A 27,985-nucleotide genomic window follows, 5' to 3' on the forward strand; every position below is an offset into this window, starting at 1 on the left:
TACCAATGCAATTAAAAATAATCAAAAAGCAGCTATTGATTTGGTAAACTAGTCATTCTAAAATTTTTAGCCCTGGGACTTCCCTGGTGGTCCAGTGGTTAAGAATTCGCCTTCCTTGGGGACTTCCCTGGTGGTCCAGTGATTAAGACTTCGCTTTCCAATGCAGGGGACGTGGGTTTAATCCCTGGTCGGGGAACTAAAATCCCACATGCTGCGGGGCAACTACCCCCGCGTGCTCTAGAGCCCGCGCATCACAACTAGAAAGAAGCCCGCATGCCACAACGAAGATCCTGCACGCCCACAACTAAGACCCAATGCAGCCAAATAAATATTTTAAAAAATAAATAAAAATAAAATTTTTAGCCCTGTTATCTCAAATGTATTGCCCCAGCCTTATTTTACTACACCACAGATCCAGGATTGTTTTATCCACTTTTCTTTACTATTCTTCTCTTAGTATGACATTTTCACTCCTGCTCCTAGATTTTACTACTTCTTGTACCTATAACACTTGCCATGGTCTGGCTTGCCTTGGGTATAGGTGTCTGCATCTGCATCTTGTGGGGTCTCCAACGTTTAATAAGACTCCTGTGGACTGCTTCACGATCACCTGGGGAGCCCAGGAGGCTCATCAGTAGGCCTGGGGCAGGCCTGGGGCTGACCTGGACACCTGACTTTTCTCATTTCTCATTTCCACAGTGATCCAGCTGTGCATTCAGATCTCTGCAAAATTTTGAGTTTCCAGAGGACAAGGGCATAAGTTCTAACCATTTTTCTGTTCCTTTACAATGCCTTAATCTGTGCCAGCACTCAATAAATGTTTCGGGGGTTTTTTTGGTTTTGTTTTTTGCTTTTGCCAATAAATGGTTTTTGAAAGAAAGTTGTCCTTGTCTGAGGATGACACAGGCCTGGGGGCTTCATGACTGTCAAGTGTGTATATGCTTCATGACTGTCAAGTGTGTATATGCAAGAAAAGCAAAGGAACAAAAAAATAGCTGAGGAGCAAGTCTATCCTTTCAGCAGTCCAGAAATCTGCCAGTGGCAAAACACACCACTACAGATTGTTACTGCCATTATGTTGCTCACGATTTGTAAAACTGAGATTAAACTGTAATCACTACTCTGGAAGCTGCTCCTCTATGAAGCAATCATCATAAAGATGGTCTATTTCGGTTGGACAGTATTTAGTTTGCCAGGGCTGTCACAACAAAGTACCACAGACGCAGGGGCTTAAACAAGAGAATTAATTTTCTCACAGTTCTGGAGGCCAGAAGTCCGAGGTCAAGGGGTCGGCAGAGTTGTTTCTTCCGAGGCCTCTGTCCTTGGCTTGCAGATAGCAATCTTCTCCCTGGGTCTTCACGTGATCTTCCCCCCGGGTCTCTCTGTTCAAATTTCCTCTTCTATAAGGAGACCAGTCATACAGGATTAAGGTATGCCCTAAGGACATCATTTTAGCTTAATCACTCCTTTGAAGACCTTATCTCCAAATATACTCACATTCTGAGGTATTGGGGTTAGAATTTCAATATATGAATTTTGAAGGAATTCTGCCCATAACAGATGATATCATTATATACCTGAAGTTATGTTTTTGACTGTTTGACTCTAAGATGCAGCTTGGTGATCAGGTAATACAAGTTTACATACTTAATAAGGGGCTGATAGCTCTGGCAATGTTTATGTTCCTCAAGACACACTAGGAAGTGTGAATATAGGTCAATAGGCTGAAAAGGCTGAAGCAGACTAGATCCTGTCACCTCTTTGCCCTCTGACATACTGAGTTCCACGGAACTCAGCACACATGCAAGATTGCAACTCACCTTTTAAGGAAGGAAACAGCAAACATACATATACTGATCTACAAGAAGACTGCAAGCTAAATAGTTTCTAGGCTTTGGCCTTGAAAACTCAAGTCATGCCAGTTTTACTTGTCTTACTAAAATCTAGGACTTTTTGGGTCATGAAGAGCCATATTTTAAGGATAGAAATCTGTGCTAGGATAATCTAAAACTAAAGAATATTAGCCAGTGCTCACTATATGCTGAGCACTGTGCCAGCCTTTTACATGAATTAACATCAAACAATACTATGAAATGGAAACTCTTATTAGTAGTCTCTTACAGTTAAGTAAAAAGAGGCACAGAGAGGTTACATAACTTAACTAAGCTTCCAAACCATCGTGCAGCAAAGCCCAGATTGGAGAACATTCAGCAGGGCTACAGAGCCTACACTCATAATATCCAGCTTCTGAATGTGACCATTTACCCAACAGCAGACTGATCCCAGCAGCAGCAACAGATGAGGCCACCTGCAATGGGCAAAGAAGGCTCAGAGTAAAATCTTGTCAAAGGGGCAGCTACTAATTTACTCATCTTGTGAGAATGACTTATAATGTGTCACTTAAGTCTAAGAGGTTAAAAAAAAAAAAAAAATGGAAGACACAGTTGTAAAGCAAGCAACAGCAGCTACATTTTCACTTAAACTATTTCCCAGAATTCCTTTTATTGTTTTACAAAAGGTTTAACTATCTTGGGCAGCACTTCAACTAGCACCTGGAAATGAAGAAATTTAACCCAGCGTGAGCCAGAGTTAAACGGAGAAAGGGTGCTTGTAGTTCTAGCACCGATGGTTTCCTGGGGACAGGAGTCGCTGCCACCAGGATGCCTTTACCAGCTCAAAAGGCTGAGCTTAGAGTTGCCTCAGTCCCACCAGAGCTCCCTGATGAAGCCTTCATGACCCAGTGTTGACAGCCACCTCTAACCACCATAGCTCACCAACTCCCTCAACTGCAGACCTGTAGTTCTCCAAGGAGACAGCAACGTAAAGGCACTACCTTAGGACGGAAGAGGGCAGGGATGAGAGCTGGAAACGCAGGGAGCATGGTTTATTTAAGCACTGTTATGCAGAAGCATGCGAAAATATACTTTCAAAGCTACAGTACTTAGGAAATACTTTCTCCACTCCTGACCTTAAGAAAAACTCAAGTTGTACCTCATTTTTCCCCTAAAAAGACTCATTCCTCTCCCTCCACAAAATGAGATTACAAGAGGAATCGTATTTTTTAAAAAGTTTTTATTTTAATCCTTCCTAGAGGAATACAGATTTGAATGAAATACATTCATTCTATAAATACATTAGCAGCAAAACCTTCCCACCAAGGTTCTCTCTACTCCAGCCCAGAGGTCGTGCCTTAGAGCAGGAGAGCATGTTCCACCAACCGTCAACGTCAAGATGTGTTTGCTTCTTGCTGAAAGCAGGAGATGCACGAGAGAAACAAGGTGAAAGATCAGATGGGTAGATGAATTAAGCTGGGACCCTGAAAACACACCCTCGTGGTGACCATTTAACCTTCTGCACTTCCCAAATCCTTTGGCATCCACCATGCTTAACTGATGAGGTCCTTCATTACAGACAACTGGGAAGACCTAACCTTGCAAATGCACCAATATGTCATCTGTCATTCTGAGTTGGCAACATTTTAATGGTGTCTTGATCCTTTTCATAGGGTAAGCCAGATAGGAAGGATCATTCCCTCCTTCCTTCCATGGGCCAAGGTACCACTTTGCCAGCTGAGTCCACATGTCCTTGTTATCAGGAGACAATGCAGCAGGCATTACTTACTTGGCTTACTACACCCCCAGATCCCCTGTCTGGTGCTGGAGGCTTCACTGGAGACAGAGACATGTCTAAACCTACAAAGACCTCTAAGGAACAACCACCAGATCTCTTACCCCAGCTTCCATCAAAGCTAGTTTCTTGGACAGTGGCCCAGGCATCTCTCCTTTTCTTCTCTCCATCAGTGCCTACTGCCTGGCTGCTCCCTTTTTAATCTGCCCTCTAGGTACCTGCTGAAATTTTGGGAAGCAAGATCTACCCTAAACTCCCAAGCAGCCAGGAGAGATTAAGGTAGGTGGTGCTTTAAACTTGTTAGCTGCAGTCAGGAGTAACAAACTTACGTTGTTATATTCCAATCCATTCTGGGATGAGCTTAAGTCACAAGTCTGCATAAAACAAAACACCAGAACCATAATCAGGACGACTGTAAGGCAGGGACCCAGTTGAGAGTGCTACCAAATCAGTGGGTTGGGAGAAAAATGGAATAATGAAAGAATTTTAAATAAATCTGATTTGTTTGGGCAGAGAGCAGCTCTGACTCAGGAATAAATGTATCACCCAATTATGTAAATAAAGACTAGATCTCAAAAGTTGACACTTTCCTCCCCATACGCCACTTAAAAATAGGATACATGCTCTTTTCTCAATCTTTGTTAAAGTGTTTCATTAGGATACTCTTCTGTAAGTGCTTTATCTGTTCCCATTTAGTCTGTTTTGACTGTTGGCTGAAAGGAAATCAGAAATTATTTTATATAAAAACCACTGTAGTGGATAACTGGTTATGTTTTTCCCTTTTGTAGTTTCCATCCAAAATAGTTGGCTTCTTTTTCTTTTATTTATGTGTAGACAGAGACTCATCTGCTGGATACACAGTACTGTTAATCCGACAGTCTTCTGCCCCCACAGAGTCTGCTAGCTCCTCCTCCTCCGAGTCATCTTCCTCCTCCTCCTCCTGTGCTGATGAACTGGAGGTGGGCCCTTTGCAGGTCTTCAGGTGTCGGGTGAGATGATATTTGGTTAGATAAGCCTTTGTACATTTTTCACAGACATAATCCCGTTTTCCTTCATGTGAATTGAGATGTTTCTTTAAGTGATTTGTTCTCAAGAACAGCTTATCACACTTGGGGCACTTGATCTGGCGTTCTCTAAGAGGAACACAAGAAAAAAACATTTGATTTGGGGTTACAAATGACAACTGAGGCACACACTTATTCTGCACAACCTCAGACCTTTGTCAGAGAAGCTCTACCCGAGTAGAATCAAACTTTTTTTTTTTTTTTTTTTTACAGGAAATGTATCATATAGAAGAGTCATAAAACATTTGTAGTTTAAACACCATAGACTGATTTTGCTTGTTTTAGAATTCTATGTAAATGGGATTGTACTGTATGTATCTCTCTTGTGTTTTGCTTCTTTCACTCAATATGATGTTTCTGAATTTCAATCAAGTTGCTGTATCAGTAGTTCACTCCCTTCCATGGCTGTAAGCTACTTACAAATATACCACAACTTATCTGTGGCATGGCTCTGTCTGTTGTTAATGGGTATTCTGGTGGTTTCCAGTTTTTTATCACCACAGGCAAGACTGCTATGAACATTTCTACACTGGTGTGTGGATTTGCATACGCATCAGTTCCTCTACGGCAGGGGTCTGCGGCCTGTTAGGAACCAGGCCGCACAGCAGAGGTGAGCAAGAGAAGCTTCATCGGCCGCTCCCCATCACTCGCATTACCGCCTGAACCATCCCCGTCCCCCATCCGTGGAAAAACCATCTTCCATGAAACCGGTCCCTGGTGCCGAAAAGGTTGGGGACCGTTACTCTAGGGCATATACTCAGGAGAGGCATAGCTGGATCAAAGGATATGTACATCTTCAATTTTACTAGATAATGCTAAGCTGTTTTCCAACATGGCTGTAACGATACACACATCCATCAACAGCCATTTGAGAGTTCCCGTTGCCCCACATTCTTACCAACTGGAAAACTCAAATTTGAAAACATGTGCCAATTGACCAATACACAATGGTATCTAACTATGGTGTTACGGTAATCCCTACAACAAAAAATTATCCGGCTCAAGATGTCAGTAGTGTCAAGGGTGAAGTAAACCTGGCCTAGACATTCAAAGCTGAAAGGAAACTTAGGGATCACACAGAGCAGGAATTTTTAAACTTTTTTTGAGCAGCTGAACCCTATGTCTTAATGAAAGTCCAATATGTGAAGCAAATAAAAGGGGGTTAAAATCCTTGATGGAGTGTTAGGGTACAGTGGAAAGTTCTGAAGCCTGGTCTCCTTAGCATTTCTACCACCTTCTCCCAGCAGGACATGGCAGAGAAGAATTCTGTGGAGCTACAGGACAGGGAAAGCTCAGTCCCTGCCTTCATGGAGCTTACATTCTAATGGAGGACTCACACCATAAACAAATTAAAAATATATAATCTGATATCAGATAGTAATAAATACTATTAAAAAAAATGAAGCCAGGTAAGAGTGACAGAGTCCTGTTTTAGATGAGATAATCAAGGAAGGCCATTCTGAGGAAATGACGAACTTAAGCAGGAACCTGAATGAAGTGAGGGAGAAAGACAGGGAGATATCCAGAGGGAGAAGTTTCTAGGCAGAGGCAGTACAGTGCGAAGGCCCTGAGACTGTGTTCAGTATGCTGAAGTAGTAGCAAGGGGAGGCCCAATGTGGGTAAAATAGAATAGTATGAGAAAAGCAATAAAAGATGGAGTGGGACACGTAGCCAAGTACCACTGCCACATCATGAAGGGACTTCTAGTCAATGAAGAATCACGACTGGAGATGTGCACAATCTGACTTATGTTTTAAATATATCACTCTGGCCACTATGGACAAATACAGCACGTGTGTGTGACACCTGTGTGTATATCTGTGTTGGGGAATGGATGAGGAGAGAGAAGAGCAGCAGGGAAGTCAGCTGGGACACTACTGAAGTTGTCCATAAAAAAGATGCTGGTGGTCTCAACCAGGCAAGAGCTGAATGAAGGAAAGAATGGAAGACCGAGTTGAGGATGACTCCAAGGTGTTTGGCTTGAGCCACTGGGATGAATGGTGGTATCATTTTCTGAGCCAATGAACACTGGGGAAAATCAAGTTTGTTGGGTTAATACGAAGTGTTGAGGTTTGGACTTACCAGGTTTGAGCTGCCTAGCGGACATCCAGAACTCAGAGATGCTGAGTGAATGGTTAGTTATATAAGGCTGGAGATATAAATCACAAAGCCATGGGACTAAGATAACGACCTAGGGAATAAGCACCCCACTCTTGCTCTCAAGTTCCTTTCTTAGAGGAAGGGCAAAGTCCCATGCCTTATACTCCCAGGGGAACACTGGGAGAGGAACTCCTCCTACATTTGGCTTTAGGGGCTATAGTTCTTTTCTAAGCAGATAAACAGATAAATTCCAATACTAACATATGCATTTTGAAATGCCTAAAAGATACAAACATCTGAAAATTTTACCAATGATCTCTATAGGAAGTCTCATTCAAAAATATTAGTTGGGGAATTCTCCGGCCGTCCAATGGTTAGGACGTTCACTGCAGAGGGCCTGGGTTCAATCCCTGGTTGGGGAACTAAGATCCTGCAAGCTGTGTGGTGCAGCCAAAATGTATATATATATATATATATATTGGGTGAATGGTACTTCTTTTATGAATGACTTATACTAGCATAAAGTCTTGACAGTCCAAAAACAACTTTTATATCATGGGAGTTAGGCAGAGGCTTATTATATTTTGTCATCATGAGAAAGTGTCCAGATCCACATATAAGAAAATTGCTTTCATTGGTCAATATCTGATAAAGCCAATTTCCAACTCAAAAGCAGATAAAACAGTTATGACTAATCTCAAAATAATTTCTATTTCATTATGCTGTGAAATGGCTACCATAAAAGCAAGTGCAAATTTAAGCATCACTTGAAAGAATAGAAAGTCAAGGTCAAGGAAGAGAATAACTCCTCTTTATGTGTGGTTTTCAAGAAGTAAAAATATAGCCACTTGCCAGAGATACTGTGAAACAAATCTTTCATTTGGATCAACTCAGTAGCACTCAACACTGACTGGACATTAGACTCACTTGGGGAGCTTTTTAAAAATACCAAGGCCAGGGGCTTCCCTGGTGGCGCAGTGGTTGCGCGTCCGCCTGCCGATGCAGGGGAACCGGGTCCGCGCCCCGGTCTGGGAGGATCCCACATGCCGCGGAGCGGCAAAAAAAAATACCAAGGCCAAGGCTCTACCCCTGACCAACTAAATTAGAATCCCTGGAGCTGGGGCCCTGGCACCAATCAGTTTTCCACATTTCCCAGCTGATTATCATAAGCAGTGTTATCGGTTGGATATTTGTCATCCCCCCACCCCCACTCCTAAATTGGTATGTTGAAGCTCTAACTCATAACATGATGGTATTTGGAGGTGGGGGCCTGTGGGAGGTAATCAGGTTTAGATGAGGTCATAAGGATGGGACCCCTATGATGGGATTAGTGCCCTTATAAGAAAAGGAAGAGAGACCAGAGCTTGCTCGCTCTCTCCACCATGTGAGGACACAAGAAGGCAGCCATGTGCAAGCCAGGAAGAAGGCCCTCATCAAAACCCAACCATGCTGGCACCCTGATCTCGACTTCCAGCCTCCAGAAGTTTAATATAAATTTCTTTTGTTTAAGCCACCATCCAGTCTATGGTATTTTGTTATGGCAGCTCAAGCTGACTAATATTAGCAGCTAGACTAATTGATCCCAGAGATCTCTTTCAGCTCTAATTATGTACAATCATATCTAATATTTGATAATTAATGTGTCTAATTTCTAAAATTTCATACTAAGAATGAAACCACTTAATGAAGACTTTGTTTTAAAAGGTCATTTTGAGAGTTTGGAATGTAGATCCAGACTCCTTGGATGTTTTAGTGTTTCAGGTTATCTGGCTATGAATCAGACAAAAGAGCTGATATGAAAGCAAAATATTTATCTAAAACCCATAATAAGAATATAAAGTCTCCATTTTTTATGGATTTCTAAATAATTATTCAAGCTAATGTTTTCTCCCTCTTCTAACACTTGCTAAAAGCTCAGGACCACAAAATCTGTTCTCTTCTCTCTACTACTACTGTAACTAACACAGGCTTGGCAATTAATTACACTTGGATCCATGCAATAAAATCCTAATAGGTCTCCAATACTTGGCCTTCTCCTCCTTCAATAACCCTTTTGTGCTGCCAGAGTAATCTTTATAAAATGAACATCTCACCAGGACATTCTTTCCCTTAAAATCCTTCAATGCCTGTGCAAGAATGTGAATACACTTAACATTACTGAACTATATACTTAAAAATGGTTAAGACAGTAAAATTTGTGTTTTATGCCATAATTAAAATACACACATGCACACACACACAAAAGCACAGAATAGTTCCTGGTACATAGGTAGGAAAAATGCTTCAGTGACTCTCCATTATTTCCAGAATGAAATTTAATTTTCTTAGTTGGATAAAAGGCTCTTCATGATTTGGTTGCTGCCTCTCTCTCCCTCACTCTCATATACACCCAATGCTCTAACTATAAAGAACCACTAGTGGGACCTCCTTAGTGGTCCAGTGGTTACAACTCTGTGCTTCCACTACAGGAGCACAGATTCGATCCCTTGCCAGGGAACTAAGATCCTGCATGCCGCACAGCGCAGCCAAAAAAAAAAAAAAAAAAAAACCACTCACATTTCCCAGTCCTTTTCGCATACTCCGTTTCATCTGTCTAGAACACTATTCTCATCCCTTACCCTTCACTGTCTTCCTGAATAACTCTAATTTATCTCCTTTAATACTTGCTCAAACTACCAGGACACTTTCCCAGGACACTGCAGGCTGGGCTGGGGCCTCCTCTCTGGTCTCTCAGGACCCAGCGCTTACCCTGACATCTGCAACACAGTACAGCAATTACTCTTCTGTCTCTTAATGCTCTCCGAGCTCTTTAAATCCAAGGACCATCTCATCTTTGTATTTTCACCACTTAGCACAGTGCTGGGCATCAAGGAGGTACTTAGAAATTTGTTAAATTAATGAAATGATGTTTTGAAAATATGAAAAAAAAAGGAAATAGAGAGTAGAGGTGAAAAATAAGAAAAACAAACAAGTGAAATCTTCCATGATAAACCAAAACGTTAGTTTTCCAACCTCTGCTTGGCTACGCGGAACACAGGAAGCACCGACGGGTGCCAAGGCAGGAGACAGATGACAAGCCTCGTTCCCCGTCCGAGGGGCGTTGGGCTGCGGGCAACTCACTGTGTGTGGATGAGCACGTGCTGCTTGAGGTCCTGCCTCCGCATGAACAGCTTGTCACAGTAATCACACTTGAGGTTCTTCTCGCCCGTGTGGATAACCATGTGGGACTCCAGGTGAGCCTTCTGGGTGAAAGACTTGTCACACAAAGTGCACCTGTAGTTCTTCTGACCTGCATATCAACCCGAATTACCACACCGTGAATAAAACTGCCGCGAGCATTCTCAGGATGAAGAGGCACATCGTATGGGTATGTGGCAGAGGCAGGAATCAAACAGAACTGACTGTAAACTGGAACTTCACTTTCTGGGACTGTCTACCCAGAGCCACTCAGAGCCACCGAATTTATATTCTGCAACTAAAGCTAGGGAAGCTAACAAATCTGACCTCCTAGGACTGCTTACCTACACACACACACACACACATGCTTTTTAATGTTTATAGCTAACACATGATATAAACTCTGGAAAAAAAAATCACTTATAACCCCAGTGCCCAACTTAATTCAATTATTTTTTTTTTTAAAACTCATGAAATCTAGTACTTGCCTACAAGCAAACATATTTTTACAACCTACATTTTTGTTTTCTTTTGTAAAACATATAATATGACCTCATAAACCAGGGATGAAATAAAATCCTTTTAAGAATGCAGAAATAGGGACTTCCCTGGCGGCTCAGTGGTTAAGAATTTGCCTGCCAATGCAGGGGACACGGGTTCAAGCCCTGGCCCAGGAAGATCCCACATGCCACGGAGCAATGAAGTCCGTGCACCGCAACTACTGAGCCTGCAACTCTAGAGCCCGCGAGCCACAACTACTGAGCCCACACACCACAACTACTGAAGGCTGTGCACCTAGAGCCCGTGCTCCGCAACAAGAGAAGCCACCGCACTGCAACCAAGGGTAGCCCCCACTCGCCGCAACTAGAGAAAAGCCCGCGCGCAGCAACGAAGACCCAATGCAGCCAAAAATAAATAAATAAATTTATATTTAAAAAAAAAAAAAAAGAAATAAAGTTACTCTAAGTCAAGGGTTAGCAAACCTTTTCTTACAGGCCAGTCAGAATCTTAAGCTCTGTGGGCCACATGGTCTCTGCTGCGACTACTCAGTCTTAATGGAAAAGAATGAGGAAATGTTTTACTTTCAAAGATTTGGAGAATGAATGACCCAGCAAAGAAAACGAAACTAAAACAGTTACTTTATAGCAAAGTAAAAAAGTAAGTGAAAAAAATAAGTGCTAAGAAAAAGGGGTTGGTTTGTATGCAGTTTAGAAAACAGAAACTCAACAAATTTTGGCAGTGTTTACTGAGCAATATTCAAAGGAAAGAAACTGGCGTGGCTGGTGACCAGGGGTGAGCTCTAATGGGAGGCTCAGGCTGCTTCTGTAGAATTCCCTTTAGGTCCAAACACGTACATCAACTTCCTGATTATTAAATGCATTTTTCCAGTCACCTTCAAACTATGGTGGGGGCACCTGGAAAGTGAAGCATCTTAATAACGAGAAGTAATACTCTCTGAGGAGGCAGAGTTATCCCACCAAGATTTATGACCCAACAAAGTCCTGCTGACAGCCAGCTGGATTCTTTCTCTAACATCTGATCTCAACTCTACCTGCAAGACTATCTTGCTGCCAAGGCCTTACTAATTTCTAATTTTGCAAAATTCCACTTTGATGGTCCAACACAACTTACCTGTATGTATCTTGAGGTGGGTCCGCAGGTTGCTGGGATCACTAAAAGCCTTGCTACAGAAATCACACTTGTGGGGCTTCATACCCATGTGACCCATAAAGTGAACATGAAGTTTGGAAGGAGAGATAAAAGCTTGGGGGCACATGGAACACTTCCACTTCCTTTCTTTGCTGTGGCTTGGCCCATGGCTGCTGCTGTGGCCCTGGCTAGGAAGATGGTTATGGATGTGGCTGGTCAGGTGGGCTTTGAACTCTGTATAGGAACTGCACTCCTTGCCACAGTTACAGAGGTGCACATCTGGGTGTTCAGGAACACCTTAAGAGAAAGATTATTCAATGTCTCCTGATACTTAAATTTTAAAACTTGCTGATATTAGTAATTGTTGCTTATAATTCTCCCTTCTACCAAAATTTCTAGCTTGCCCACTACCTGTAAAATTAAAACACCTTGTTCAATGCTCTAGACCCAGCATCTCAAATAGCGTGTCAGGCACATACATAAGGAACACTTGGTAAATATTGGATTATAAGGCACCTTTCCTAGGCAAAAATCTTAAGATTCTGTAGTATACACAAACTCCTAAACATCACTTGTCATCATGACACAGTGCAAGAAAAAGCCTTTGAAGGTTAAACCAACTTAAGAAGCTTTGCTGTCCTTTATGAAATTAAATTGTAATGGTTCAAAAGGAACTTAGGAACTTCAAATTCCCCAAATCAAAGTCCTAACACAAAAGTTCATACTGCCTGGTCAATAACAATTAGCTTATGAAGAATCTCACGGATTTTAACACTTTTAACATGGGGTAATATCCTGTTTTTATATACACAAAGGTATGTGATTTGTTTCAGCTTACATGTAAATCATTACCAAAACTTTACTACTGGTCCTTGGTGCTTTTACTGTGCTAGATTCATAGCAAACAAGTCTTACATAAACTTACCAATCTGCTGAGCATAATCCCGGCTGTAATAAAAAAGCAGTTCATTTTCAGGAGGGATATCTTGTGAGGTGCAGAAATAGATTTTTCCATCATGGGGATAAGCCACCAAATTCTGCTCTTCCCGATTCCTAAGTTATCACATTTAACAGATGAAGCATATTAAATTTATTTTATTAATTTAAAAAAATTTTTTTGGCTGTGCCACACAGCTTCCGGGATCTCAGTTTCCCGACCAAGGATTAAACCCAGGCCACAGCAGTGAAAGCCCAGAATGCTAACCACTAGGTCACCAGGAAACTCCCATCAAGCATATTAATTCTGAAATATATACTAAACACATCATATCCCTACAGCAAAATCCTATATGAAAACTTAGATGTACTATTTCTCTGGGTCATTTCTCTAATTCCCTATACTACCTATTAGGAGTAACTTGCATAGAAACAGAATTCTTACTTCAATATCGTCCTTTATAGTCAGAAATACTACAGTCTGTTACTGGAAGAAAAATAAAGTCTTAAAATAATAGGACAAAGACACAGAAATAGATAGCTGAACAAGAATTAACCACAACAGCAGCCTAAGGGGTTGACTAATAGCTAATATAAAGAAAAGGTACCCACTTGCAAGGTCAATGGTAATTGTACCATTCCTTACTGCATTAGTAAGTTGAATAAACTGTTCATAAAACAAGGATAGTTTCTTACATTTTGATTTATAATAACCCTTAGTCAACAACTACTGGGGTGAAGAAGGTGAAAAGCCTTAGGCTTTAAGGTATGTTCAGATATCACTGTCATTTGGATTCTTCGATTCTTCCCTATTTTATTCAAAGCTTCCTACTGAAAAACATCCGAATGGTAACTATTTCTTTCATCCAAGTCTACTCTTACCTGGCTTTGCGCACAAACATCATCCAATTACATTCATTTTCGTCAGTTGTAATGATGCAGAATTCTAGGACACCACTGTGGTATATCTGTCAACAAAAGGCAAACATACACATCAGATGAACTGACAAGTGATACATAATGCTACTAAGTTTAGTCTAGCAATAATCTCATTTACTTTGCAGTAGGTACCAGTTTTCCTAGTCAGTGTGAAAATACATGGTAGTCTTCTCACACGTTTGTCATTTCACCAGTCCCCCTATTTCCAGCAATACAATAAGGACCACTAGAGACCTACAGTTAGTGCTCAGTGTACAGAATCATGTTGCTCTTGATTATTCACATTTTGGCTTGACTGGAAAAGACATAAAAAACAGTCTACTTGGGCTTCCCTGGTGGCACAGAGGTTGAGAGTCCGCCTGCCAATGCAGGGGATATGGGTTCGTGTCCCGGTCCGGGAGGATCCCACGTGCCGCGGAGCGGCTAGGCCAGTGAGCCATGGCTGCTGAGCCTGCACGTCCAGAGCCTGTGCTCCACAACGGGAGAGGCCACAACAGTGAGAGGCCCGCGTACCGCAAAAAAAAAAAAAAAAAAAAAAAAAAAAAGTCTTCATCACCTACCACATGAATGGAAATTAAGGTCAGAGAACCACCTCTTCTCATTATTTCTCCAATGCACGTAGCAGTCCTCTATGTTTACTCCTGGATACCACAATTAAAGTCCCCAATGCCAGTGGCACTCTACCTTTCCAACTATCACAAGACCCATTTCCCCCTTACTTCAATTTTTGCAGGCATCATTCTCAACCTATTGACTAAGATTCTATATAAACATGCTATAGGAATAGCTGTTTGTATCAAAAACTTAAGTTTCTAGCCCCTTCCGTTAGAAAACTAGAGAAATAATCTTAGCTTCCAATTCTAGAATTGTTTCCCAAGCTAAATATTTGAGGAATGTTTTAGTTGATTACAAAATAAGACTTTCAACATATAAACAAAGTCCATGGCCTCAGCTGCCACAAGTAATAAAAACGAATAATCATTGGGTTATCTAACAAAACGGAGACTAAAACAGTTTATCTTCCATATTCAATACCTGATGTTTTGCTATGTATAATAAGTTGGCTACCAAGAACAGAAAGAATGTACTATTAAATGACTGATAAGTGAAAGGCACTGTATGAATCTTGGCTAAGTTTGACTTTTACATTGCTTTTAACTACCTCATTACAGTAAAAGCATCCAAAAGTCACAGAAAAGTTTCATAAACACTGACCTTCCAGATATGATTAACCGCCTTGTCTGTCCATTCTGCTACTTCCATGGAGTGACTCTGCTGGCCAATAAGAGGCCCAAAGCAAGTCCGCACAGGAATGGTTTCTCCAGTCCATACACCTATCAGTGGAAGGACATGAACTACACAATCAGTGATTTAAACATCTAATCAGATAGAGAAGAGAGTAGCTTAACTCATGCAAAGAATCTTATTTTCAATGAACCTAAGTACTACTGATATTCTAGCACTCCTGAGAGGCAGATAAGTCTTATGGGTTCTATCCTGTAAATAAGGAAAAAGTAATAAACAGATTAGATAGGGGCTCAGAAGAAATAAGCAGAGTAAGAAGCAGTATCAGAAATTCCTGAACCCATTTTTATACACAAGGAACCAAACCATGTCCCTCCAAATATGTTATTTTGGAGTTGATACATAAAAAAGACTAGAGAACATCATTCTATCATAAAAAAGTAAAGCAATTACTACAAAATAAATCAAACTTCTAAGATCACTTGTGCTTAAAGCACTGCTTTTTATTATCTAAGCTGTTTAATGCTTTCAATTGACCCATGCCTAAGTTACACCTGAAAGAATAACGAACCTAGCATTGTATTTTCAAAGAAGGGCACAGTGATTCAGATACCATGTGAAATTCCAATATGGATAAGCATACTTTGGCAGTCTACAGTTCTTATTACCTTTTCCTAAGGAGTATTAGGCAATTTACAAACATCTGATGTAAATATCTTTAGTGATAAAAAAGTTATCAATGGTGAATTTTCAATGTTTTATAAAAGAAACTAAGTTTCAAGGAGTGCTTTGTCATGATTATTGATAGTGGATGATACAGCTGAAAATAAAAGTCAAGTCTTCAAAGACTCAGGCTAGGATTCTCTCCTCTATTCAATTCTGATTCTAAGAAAGGGGAATTTTCCCAATAAAGTTTTCAACTTGATGTACTGCTGTCACCACTGGACAAGACAAATATTCCGTAAAAGAATAAATCTTCAGCTATAAATTGACTTCTGGATCAACCAAATAATCACTAAATTATACACATCCACTTTTACAACCTTACCCTACAAAGGAAGAAGAACCTCTGATGGGGTTTTATGGTTCCAAGGGTCTTACCAACATCTGCTCCCACAATTGACTGGCGGAGAACAAGCTGCTTTGGGAGAGAAAGCCTCGCTCTGCTCTCTATTGGAGTGTCAGGAACGAAAGTCACCGGTCCATGATCTGGGCAGTCTGAGGGATAGGCTCGGTCACAGAGAGTGCACCCTGCAGATGGGAAATTTGAGACATAAATGGGGTCAGTTCTAGCAGGCAAATGAATGACCACCTGCTTTTTTATTTAAATACAAATTATTAAAATGTAACCAGTACGAAGCAAGGTTCTAGTAGAAATTCTCTGATCAAAGAACCACTTTCTTTCACTAAAATATACATCCACTGTTGTTATCTCTCTTCAGCAACATGTGATATTTTTCTTTTGATCCAACAGGACAAGTTTTTTATTCAGTGCGTAAGAGAAAGACTGATCAAAAAATAAGCCTATGTTACTTCAAGAATCAAGTATATTATTCTTTACATTAAGTAGATAAGTAATACCTTCAGATATGATGTTCTAAAGTCCAAAAGATTCCAATTCTACCAAACTATAAGAGGAAACTGAGTTGAAATGCTGTAGCAATGCAAAGCCAAAACAGAGATGACAAGAGAGCACAACAAAGTCAGAGCCAGCTGCACCACTGCTCTCGTTTGCTTCATTATTAAACTGGCTGATCACGCTTTGATGAGACGCTCTTAAGACAAAAAAAATATGCAACCTGCTCTTTGGGACAGCAGGTGAATCATATTCTTGCAGACATATTTGCTTAACATTCTTAATACTTATTGTTCATGCGGTCTTTTTGCACTGTCAGAAAAAATGCTGAATTCATATACTGTTTTCTGTGCTTACTGTAACTTCACTTTTACAAGCTCAGGAGTGTCCTCCTTCTCTATAAAACTTTTGTTCTATTCTTTTACTTTCCTTTCTCACTGTTACCTTAACAGTAGTATTCATGACCCTATTTATTTAGTCAATGATTGTGTTCAAACTTTCCAAATTCATTCACAAAATAGTTGTAAATACATAAACCTTAGAATCACAGCCTTCTAGGTGCCTTTTTCTCCTAAGCAATCCATTAGAAATTACCACTTAAATGGCATAAAATATCAGTACGTTTTCATATTTAGCCAAAGCAGTAATAATATATTACTTCTTCGAGTACTACTTGATTAAAAATTCTTAGAATATCAGACTAGAGATCCCCTACACTCTATGAGAACTTATTCTCCAATGCTCTTAACAAGAAACCACGTGAACGCTTCAAACAAAGGAGATTCAGATTTCATACTGCAAAAAATGCTTACAGTTTTCCTTCAAAGATATACAAATGGCCAATAAGTACATGTAAGATGTTCAACATCATTAGTCTTAAGGAAATGCAAATTAAAACCACAATGAGATGCCACTTCACACCCACTACAATGGGTATTAAAAAAAAAAAAAAAAGTCTTGGCAAACATGTAGAGAAAATGGAACCCTCATACACAGATGCTGGGAATGTAAAATGGTGCAGCCACTTTGGAAAACAGTCTGGCAATTCCTCAAAACGAGGAATTCCACTCCTTATATCCAAGAAAGTTAAAAACATATGTTCATACAAAAACTTGTACATGAATGTTCCTACCAGCATTGAATATAATGGCCAAAAAGGAGAAACAACAAAATTTTCATAAAAGATAAATTGATAAACAAAATGCGGTATATACATACAATGGAATATTCTTCTTCCAAAAAGAGGAATAAAGTACTAATACATGCTATAACATGGATGAGCCATCACAACATTATGCTGGAAAGAAGCCAGACACAGCCACATAATGTATGATTCCATTTATATGACGTGTCTAATAGGCGAATCCAGAGAAAGTAGATTAGTGGTTGCCTGAGAATGGGGGGCAGGGGTGAGAGTGACTGCTAATGGGGTTTCTTTATGGGGCGATAAAAATTTTGGAATTACACAGTGGTGATGATTGCACAACCTTGTCAATATACTAAAAACCACTAAATTGCACACTTTAAAATGCATATGTGAATTATATTACACATGATCTAATAAATTTGTCTTATGTTGAAAAAGCAAATGGCACGCCACACAGAATACCTTACTGAAATTTACTTCTATAATTAACTATCTGTGAAATCTTGGGAAATACCTTAAGTATTATTAGGCTAAGCTTACCTGTAAAATACAGAAATGACTGTTTCCTTACTTCAGGAAGATGCTATAAGAACCAACAAAATGTCTATATACTGTGTGGCTTACCTGAGGAAAAGGCACCACATTAATACAAATGACAATACAAAGGCAAATAAAAGTTCCAAAGTCTAGTTACTTTCTATACTCCCTTAACACCTGACTTTGTGACTAAACCTGTTAAGGATGATGGCCCTTTCTATCAATATCTCCAAAAGAAAAAGGCTAAGCACACTCACAAATTGTAAACAAGGTTGCCATATTTTCCTTGTTTGAATTGGAGTCTTCCATTTGCAGTGAAGGTGGTACAAAAGAAAGACTGTCTGAAGACACATCTACATGACCTGTCCCCATAGCAACCTCCTGGGTGATGGAGGAGACAGCCACAGGTTCTAGGCTTAGGCCAACTTCATGGAGGGAAACAGATTCTAGGGAGGCGAGGTTGTGTGAGGTAGAGAGTGCCACGCTTACAGAGTTGGTGCTCATGGCCACGGTGTGGATGGAGTCACTGAGGGCACTGTCAGACATCCCGTTGACCCGACTTGCAATGTGGTCTGTCTCCATGACCACAGGGAGCTCCAGGCCATTCCCATGAATGGGTATCACACCACCATGTCCTACAGTTTCTGCTGCAAGGTTGCTGCTCACAGAATCCACAGACAGAGGTTCATGACTTCTGGAGCCATTTGTGATTTGGGTATGCTCGCCTGCAACACCATCCATGGTAAGTTCTTCTGCCATTCCATCTGTAGAGATTGGGCTGGTGACCCTAGAGACGTTCTCCATAGTGATTGCTGTGTCCAAGGCCACCTCATGGCCATCAGTGGGATGAAGACTTTGGGCACCATGTGTGTTCACAGAGCGAGAGTCTATTGAAACAATGCCTGGTTCTAATCCAACATTTCCATTGGACTGATAGGGATCTAGCGCTGAAGGGTTATTGGTGATAGATAATGCTGTATTACCATCAACATTTATAGAGTTAGGGTGGATATACTGAGGAGGTGGTCTGTCAGCTAAATAAGATAAAATGCCTGAGAAAAGGAAAAGATGAGATATCAGGAATTTTTCAGTATATTGTTAAATATAAAGAATTCCAAATTCCTTACAAATGTAACTAAATTAAAATAATCTCCTACCTATTTCTTTGGTTTGATATCTATATACTTTATAAATAGCAACATACATATACCACAATTCAGTTTTTCCCGTGAAACTCAGAAATCATAAAAAATTAACTATGTTCCTTTAAAGTCACTAGAAATTAATCACTTATAAATGCTGCCTTTAATATATACATGGCTGGAGTTCCTGAGTCTTAAGATGCTGAAATCTGCTCTATAAGAGTTAAAAGGTAAAATCATTTAAAAGCAGATTTTCCATGTGAAAAATAAAAATTAAATATAATTTTTAACTTATTAAACTATGATAAAACATTAGGCTCTATTCAAAACAAGTCACAATTATACCCGCTTTATTAAAACAGAAAGAAATATTTGAACACTCGTGTTTATGAAGATGTGGTGAAATGGTACTTGCTGCATTGCCAGTAGGAGCCTAAATTTCTAAATCCTCTTCGGAAAGTATCTATAATAATAACCTTAAAAATGTTCATACCCTCTTGCACAAGAAATTCCACTTATGGTAATCTCCCCTAAATGCATTTTGTAAATATTATACACAAAGACATTCATATATGGTAATTTAAAAAACTGGAAAAAACTGTCCAACAATAAAGACTGATACAATAAACCATGGGATATCCACTCAGTAAAATATAATGCGTCATTAAAAAGGATAATTATGAAAACCACATAGCAGTTGGGAAAAATAACTATGTAAAAATAGAAAAAATATTAAGTAAAAAAAAGGGTACACAATTGTATAGATAGTACTATATAGTCTTAATTCTGAAAAACAGTAAAAACCTGTACATAAAAATAAAAGACAGGAACTACACCAAAAAGATGGATGATGGGACTATGAATGATTCCCCTTCCTCCTTATTTGCTAAATTTTTTGAAATGAGTATATAATACTTATAAAATAAAAATTCAATAAACTTTAATTTATAATAAACAATGACACTGTAAGCAGGACATGTGGTTGATAGGAATTACAACTGCAGAATTATAAAAACTGAACCAAGGAGATGCTAGAGACGAGAAAAATTGTTTATGTGCCATTAAGAAATTAAGCTTAGTCAAACTTCTATGTTAATATGTTATCTGTATGTTCTAAGAAGAAAAGTACATAAATATGAAAAATTTTTTCCCACATAGATTAATATCTAATAGTGACAAACAGAAAAAAGTGTTATTCAAGTCTTCAAGAACTGAAGTTAAGAGTTGGCTGAATTCTTTCTTCTAAATTCCTGAATAACTATAACACTTACCAGGTAGAATGGTTCTGAAGTAACTGCTCTCAAGGTGGGGGTAAGGTGGTGGAGGTAGGGTGTAGTTTCTTTCAGGTAACCCACACATCACCCCTCGATCCCCAATACCCATTGGGAGCATGAGAGACAAAGCAGAAGGCAGAGAGCTCAGGGAGGGACCCAGGTTTGGAATCGCCACTGGCAGCCCTACAAAAAAAAAATTTTTTTTTCTCCATTAAAAGTAAGTATCTTAGGGCTTCCCTAGTGGCGCAGTGGTTAAGAACCCGTCTGCCAGTGCAGGGGATATGGGTTCGATCCCTGGTCAGGGAAGATCCCACGTGCCGTGGAGCAACTAAGCCCGTGCGCCACAACTACTGAGCCAGCGCTCTAGAGCCCGCGAGCCACAACTACTGAAGCCTGCATCCCTAGAGTCCGTGCTCCGCAAAAAGAGAAGCCATTACAATGAGAAGCCCACACACCGCAATGGAGAGTAGCCCCCGCTCTCCGCAACTAGAGAAAGTCCGCTCACAGCAATGAAGACCCAACACAGCCATAATTAAATTAATTATTTTTTAAAAAGTAAGTACTTTAAAATTCTGTAATCACTTGCTCAACTCTTAGGAAGTTTTTTGCAATGGGCAAAAACCTCACCTAGCAGCCCTTTACATCCCCAGATAGGTAGTGTTGTGCAGACATCCACAAACAAGTCCTAAATTTAGTCAAGTTAGTTTTAAAATGCCAACTTGATCATCCAGTTGTCTATTGCTCTTAAGTATCAAAGCATTTAATTACAATTAAAAACCTAGGTTAAATACAATTTAAGAAAACAAATTATTTAGAGATAAAAAGAATGGGAAGAAACATACCAAAGTTCAAAGAAATATATCAAAGTTCAGAGTGGTCTCTGAGTAGTGATAGAACAGTTGTTTGTTTTTTTTCTTTTAGAATTTTATTCATTTATTTATTTGGGTCTTTGTTGCTGCGCGCAGGCTTTCTCTAGTTGTGGCGAGCGGGGGCCGCTCTTCGTTGCAGTGCGTGGGCTTCTCATTGCGGTGGCTTCTCGTTGCAGAGCACGGGCTTCAGTAGTTGTAGAGCGCAGGCTCAGTAGTTGTGGCATGCGGGCTCAGTAGTTGTGGCGCAGCACAGGCTTAGCTGCTCCACAGCATGTGGGATCTTCCCGGACCAGGGCTTGAACCCGTATCCCCTGAACTGGCAGGCAGATTCTTAACTACTGTGCCACCAGGGAAGTCCCCAGAGTTTTTAAATTTATTTTTGCACTTTATTTTCCATTTTACATGGTGAGAACGTTTCACTTAAAAAAAAGATATGCTTCTGGGTTTCCCTGGTGACACAGTGGTTAAGAATCCACCTGCCAATACAGGGGACACGGGTTAGAACCCTAGTCTGGGAAGATCCCACATGCTGCTGAGCAACAAAGCTCATGCACCACAACTACTGAGCCTGCGCTCTAGAGCCTGCAAGCCACAACTACTGAGCCCGTGTGCCACAAGTACTGAAGCCCGTGTGCCTAGAGCCCGTGCTCTGCAACAAGAGAAGCCACCGCAATGAGAAGCCCGTGAACCACAACGAAGAGTAGCCCCGGCTCGCCGCAACTAAAGAAGGCCTGGGCACAGCAACAAAGACCCAATGCAGCCAAGAAAATAAACAAATTAATTAATTAATTTTTTAAAAATGCTTCTACTTGGAAATTAATGTAAAGCTAAATGTAAAACTGTACATACATATTTTCATATAATCTTTTGTATATATGTAGTTCATGAGTTTTAAAAATTTACACTTTATATTTACCTTGGACTATATCTATCCGCAAGTGCTAAAGTGACCCTGTGCCTACGTATCATAATGAACAATCACCAACGTGGACAGTGCTGATTTGCATTATTTTTGCCAGTGGCAGTATTTTTTAATAGGTTTTTCCTCAATAAGAGTGTCCACTAAATGGAATGCCTAAGAGATAATCAAATGAGTTAAGAAGTAATAAATTTTTTTTTTCATTTCTTTTGTGGACACTAAAAGAAATGTGAAGACACCCTAGTTTAGACAAACCTTATTTAACGGCTGCATATTAGTAATTAAGCAGGTAATTCTCTATAGAGAACTAAACAACTTAATAGATTTAAAATACTCTTAAACATTAACTCTTACTTTGATAAAATCCAATACATTACAATGTCAAAGACCGAAGAATCACTATCACTCAATGGCTTACTTGTTTCGTTTCCATTTCAATAGAAAGAAAAAAATTGAACTAGCCAGATAAAAAGGTTTTAAAAGTACAGCCATGGGGAAAAATGAGCTTTTCCTATACTATTATTCTGTCCCAGTACTGAGGCTCAGGGGGAGTTCTACGTAGGAGCTCCATCTCTGAAACCTCCTCTTTGACCATAATTCTAGGCCTGGTGTGTTTGCAGTTGTTGCCAGTTTGATATCATAGAAAATAAAGCTGAATTTCCCATGTGTTCTAGGAACAGTTATTACAGTAACTTTGATTCTCTCCTAATAACCCAGGGACAGAATGCCAAGGGGGAAAACAGATGAATGGGTAACCCTAGATAAAATGCCAAATCAACTACAGCTCTAGCAAAAGGCCACTAACCCAAGAAGAGAACAACCAGAAAAAAACCGCTACTCCTATTCTATCCACTAGGATTCAGTACTCTAGAAAAATTGCTGCCACATGTGGAAACACCATTTAGACCTGCTGGGCTTCTCCCTTCCACTCTTAAAGGGGCTCTGACCACCCTGTAGGCTCCATTTAGAACTGATAATGCAATTAAGTGCTGAAATTCAGTCACTCACCTGGGGCCGGGATGGCATTGTGAGTGGGTGAGGCAGCCAACCCCAGGTGACTCCCTGAGACTGGCAAGGCATTGGTCACAGAGGATGAAGTCAGCTGCTCCATCCCCACTGGGCTCAGGTTCATTTCATTCATCCTAAGAAAGAGCAGACACAACCAGTTATACAAAAAATTAGCTCAGGGACTCTGTTTAAGGTACTAAAGAACCTGAAACAATGGAGGTGGGGAAATGGGACTTAACCAGCTATGACTTCATTTCTATGCTCACAGCTCCCTGATAACTAGGGTCACTGGGATTCAGAGTGTTAACTCAACCATCATACAGCAGAAACAGGATTTAACTCAGGTGTGCCTTGCTCCAAACCCCTAAGCACACTATCTAAAGCAAAGTTTGCAATCCTTAGAGCACACTGGCAATGAGGGTTTGTTTTTTAAATTCACCTAAGTTTTTTCCTTCACAGTATTTAGTTTCTCCAACCAGCTTATTACTTCAAACCAGGAGTTTTATAGACAGTTTGTTTTAACTTACTCAAAGAATTTTTACTAATTCCTTTGACCAGGGGTTAAAGTGATACTGGGTCTGAATTAGATTACAAATCGTGTAAAGAAGCACCATATCTTCTCCATGGATCAGCATTTTATTAAAATTCTGTATAGATACCTTAATAATTAATCAATAATTTTAGTAATATCCTCCACATTTCAAGGTTCATTAGGTAAGCTTTGCTAGATACCGTATAAAAAATTACTTCATATTTGCTCACCAATTCTTCAAAATAAGGTAACCAAGGAAACAGAGGCTCAAAGAGGGCTTGTCATATGCCCCAAATCACACAGCAATGAAATGAAAGAACACAGATCATGCTGCAAAATACTATCAAAAAGTTTTTCAATACACCAAACTTTTTTTTATCTAGAGACCATTTTTGGCTGAAGAATCCGAGAATTGCTTTTTCCATAAAATCCATCTTGTAGTGCCATTAACAAAGTCATTAGAATAAGAGTATACTGATTTGAATAAGACACTACTAGAAATTGTTATCAGTATTAGTTCCTATGTCAGAATTTAGAGACTGCCATATTATAAACAACTTCAAGAGGCCAGCCAACAGGCTATCCGAAGGAGGTCACCAGTGACCTCCAATGCTTATACTGAGTTATCGCAGTGATGCAAGTTCGTGTGTGTGCACCTATGTACGTGGGAGGGGTGAAGAACAGGAAGGGGAATCAAATCGGTCTACATACTCCTTAGCAGTGAAGGCAAAACTTAACAGGTTTTTAATCTGAAAAATGGCAATATCAGCTACCAATCTACATGAAAATAATAATAACTAATACTTGTTACTCCCTTACTTTAGGTGTTAGGCACTGGGCGAAGTGATAACATGTAATTACCTCACCTAATCCTTATAACTACTGTGAGGTCGGTATTATTCTTAATCTCATTTTAGAGATGAGAAAATTGAGACTCAGGCTAAGAAACTTAACCCAAAATTACATTAACTAGTAAGTGGCAGAGTCGGGATTTAAGTCCAGGTCTAATTTAAGAAACGAGTAAGTCGCAGAATTGGCATTTAAGTCCAGGTCTGCCTAATTTAAGAAACGAGTAAGTCGCAGAATTGGCAGTTAAGTCCAGGTCTGCCTAATTTAAGAAACGAGTAAGTCGCAGAATTGGCAGTTAAGTCCAGGTCTGCCTAATTTAAGAAATCTAAACTCTTAACTATGACTAGAAAAAGACAATTACAATAAAAGAAACTTTTTGCCTTTTACAGTTCCAACATTTATGATCTGTGTATTTATATTGTGGAGTATGTTTAAAGTCCCACAGAGACCTATTCCTGAATTATTCTCTATCCATAAGCTTCAACCTTATCCCGGGCTAGGTATCTCATACAACTAGGCTCCCAGACGTTAATAAAGTGTACAAAGCTGAGGGCGATACCCTATATAGAGTAGGCATTCTGATATATGTATTTGATTTGGATGAAGCAATGCAAACTCATCTTTACTAGAAAGACAACTAGCATCACATGGCAAATGAGGTACACCTTATGAAAGACAGCACATTAATAAAAGTAATTATACTATAAAAGAATGCAAAAATCCTTACAGCCGAAAGAAACGGTAACAATTTTGAAGGTTTCTGGGTTTGGGGCGGTTTAAAACAGACTTTTCCCGTGACTTTTTATAGCTACAAACATTAACTAAAACTTTAGAACCACTGGAGCAGTAATGGCCTACAAAAAACTGGTTATGATAATTTTTTTAAGTACGATTAAAAGTCTGTAGCTTCTAATTCCATGCTGAAAATTTCTGAGTATTAATCTGTGCACCTATTCTCAAGATAAAAATCAAAACGGTGTTTCTAGGTTGACTCTTAGGCCTTCTCAAACCAGTTCAAACCGGAGTTTAATGCGAGAGGCTCAGCAGATTTCTGCTTTGTTGTGAGTCACTAAAATGTGATGATCTCAGCAGCCATAAACCAAAGGTAACTAGTATCCCACAGAGAGAAAGCAGATGAAGGGAATTTACAGTATGAGCCTCAAAAGACTCCCTCAGTCCAAAGTGCAATTCTATTCTAGCTCCTTTTCTCATATGGGATGCTAGGAAGCAATCTTGGGAGAAGGGCCAGAATCAAGATACTAAGCTCGCTCTTCTTCCCTATACATTCATTGTAGAATCATATCCTTCATCTTCTCTAGTTTATGTGACCTATGTATGAACCATTTGTTGATCTTACTTTTTCTTAGAATGACATATAAGAAGCTAACTGAAATGCAGCCACTTTGCAAATGCAATGGACAGTTTCAATAATTTGAATGAACTTTTTTTTAATCTTCCTTATCCTCAACATACAGCCTATGAAAGGGCTCATAAAGAATGGCCAAATGTAACTATTTCTCTGGCACACTTCTGTACTGTAGTGGCATGGTACCACAAAGTACTTTCAACATTAACATGAAGCCTGCAGAATTAATAACTTAATTTCTCTACATTACCAGCCAAGCCAGACGGTAACCAGCAAAATTCAAGGTGAAACATGGTGATGAGCTAAAAACACACTTCGAAATCCAGATAAAAATATTATTAAACGCGCAAATAACTCAAAAGCAAGAATAAAGATGTCCAACGAACCAACAATCGACGTAATGGCTATTCGGAACAACTACTCACATTTGGAGTAAATCAAGTTTAATGAGAGTATATTCAACCCAATACTGGTTTCTGGATGTTTCGTTCCCTTTGGGACAAACCCACTTGCCAATCGCACCTGTAACCTGCCCAATGGCACCAAAAACAAAAGCACTCTGAAGTCTCATTTGCCAAATGTTTTCCAAAGATGTCACCAACGCTGAGCCCACCAAGCTACTCACCTGTGATGCATCTGCTGGGGACCAAGTGTCAGAGAAAAGCGCACACGGGTGGTGGAGAACCGGCATCAGGGTCTGCGTTCCAGGGTCACGTGCTACCGCATCTTGCTTACAACCGCTGCACAAACGCGGCCATTCGTCCCCGGGGCCGCCCGGGGCAGCCCAACTTCTCCCGAGGGCCGGCGGCCGCGCACCCCGCCGCGAGATAAGGCATGCCAGGGGACACCCGGGGCCTTTCCTCCAGAAGCTTCGGGAGGGGGGCTACCTAACCTGAGGGGGAGGACAAGGGCGGTCACCAAAACACGGGAAGGATGCAGCCCCCGTCCCCTCGCCGCCAGAGAGCCCGGGCCTGCTGACACTGCCTCCCAAGGGCGGCCAAGTCGCCCGCTCGCCGGCATGGGGCCCGCAGGCCGCCCTCGCCCCGCCCCGGCCCGCGCGCAGCCCACCTGCCGGCCGCGCGGGGGTCGCGCACGCCTGCCCCACCGCTTTGTTCCTCATCCGTACAAAGCTCGCCTCGGGGCCCTCCCCGCCAGCACGAGCGCCCCACAACGGGGTCCGCTGGCCTAACGTTTCCCGCCCGGCCCGGCCCAACCCGCAGTGTCCTCAGGGCCGCACCCTCCAAGGCGCGTTTCCGGTTCCTCAGCCACCCTCGGCGCCCGCCGCCCCGCCCCTTGTGCGTGCGCCCTCCCCGCCGCGGCTCGCAAGCGGCGCCCGCGCACCGACTCACCCACCCGGTTCCGCGCTTGCGCGCCGCGGGGACCCAGGCCGGAGTGGGCGGGCCCTGGGAGGCTCGGCCCGGAACGCCTCGTCTCAGTCCGGCCGGGTCGAGTCGAGCGCCGAGCGATCGATCCCGTTGCTAAGTAACCAGGGCTGACGTGCGCGCAGGGAGTGAGTTCTCAGTCTTATAAATCCACCAGGCTTAGGATTTCAGCTTTCCTGGCATTCTCCTAGTAGGAAAGCGTGGGTCCACGCAAGACCACAAGATTTGAAATAAGGGACTTAACCCAGAGGTGTTGGCGGTGTTGCCCAGGAGGAGTTGAATATCCCGAATATTTGTCGTCATACGTTACATCTGAAGGTTGCTCAGTTTCCTTGCTTGAAGTCATAAAGAGTGGTGTTTGGGATTTTGTACAAATTTCCTTCCCCTTCTCTCTTTGCCGTTCGTTCCCTACTGCATGTCAGGCACTGTGCTAAGCCCTAGGGATACTGAGACGGCTTTAAAGGAAAGTGGTCCAATTCATGAGGATTGGACATTGAAATTACAACACACACTACCTGGTAGCTTCCATTCACCAGCAGAACGGCAGAGACCCAGGAATTCCTCCTTTCATTCAGAAGACATTTACTGAATTACATCTCAAACGTAGGATACAAAATAACACGCAGGTCTTAACTTTCAATAGCTT

At 40.9% G+C, this 27,985-nt stretch overlaps 1 protein-coding gene across 5 annotated transcripts in view; it reads right to left on the minus strand.

The window, feature by feature from the left end:
- The window catches only part of PRDM4 (PR/SET domain 4), a 44,826-nt gene extending 17,616 nt beyond the window's left edge, over window positions 1–27,210 (minus strand). Inside the window, exons 1-13 of one of the 5 annotated variants that reach the window (XR_008617577.1) lie at window positions 27,026–27,185; window positions 26,583–26,849; window positions 23,211–23,344; window positions 20,412–20,597; window positions 18,256–19,050; window positions 15,840–15,989; window positions 14,709–14,827; window positions 13,437–13,522; window positions 12,544–12,671; window positions 11,601–11,915; window positions 9,912–10,080; window positions 3,957–4,760; window positions 2,292–2,308 (exon numbers count right to left, since the gene is read on the minus strand). Coding sequence is in view for 3 of the 5 variants with exons in the window: in XM_055085287.1 (XP_054941262.1) it covers window positions 4,448–4,760; window positions 9,912–10,080; window positions 11,601–11,915; window positions 12,544–12,671; window positions 13,437–13,522; window positions 14,709–14,827; window positions 15,840–15,989; window positions 18,256–19,050; window positions 20,412–20,597; window positions 23,211–23,344; window positions 26,583–26,593 (2,406 nt within the window). In the remaining 2 variants the exon portion in view is untranslated. The other 4 variants (XM_055085287.1, XM_024127511.3, XR_008617578.1 and 1 more) reach the window with 4 other exon arrangements.
- Between the last annotated feature and the right edge of the window lie 775 nt (window positions 27,211–27,985).

Source organism: Physeter macrocephalus, chromosome 6 (assembly GCF_002837175.3).
Source record: "Physeter macrocephalus isolate SW-GA chromosome 6, ASM283717v5, whole genome shotgun sequence".
Lineage (NCBI taxonomy): Eukaryota > Metazoa > Chordata > Mammalia > Artiodactyla > Physeteridae > Physeter > Physeter macrocephalus.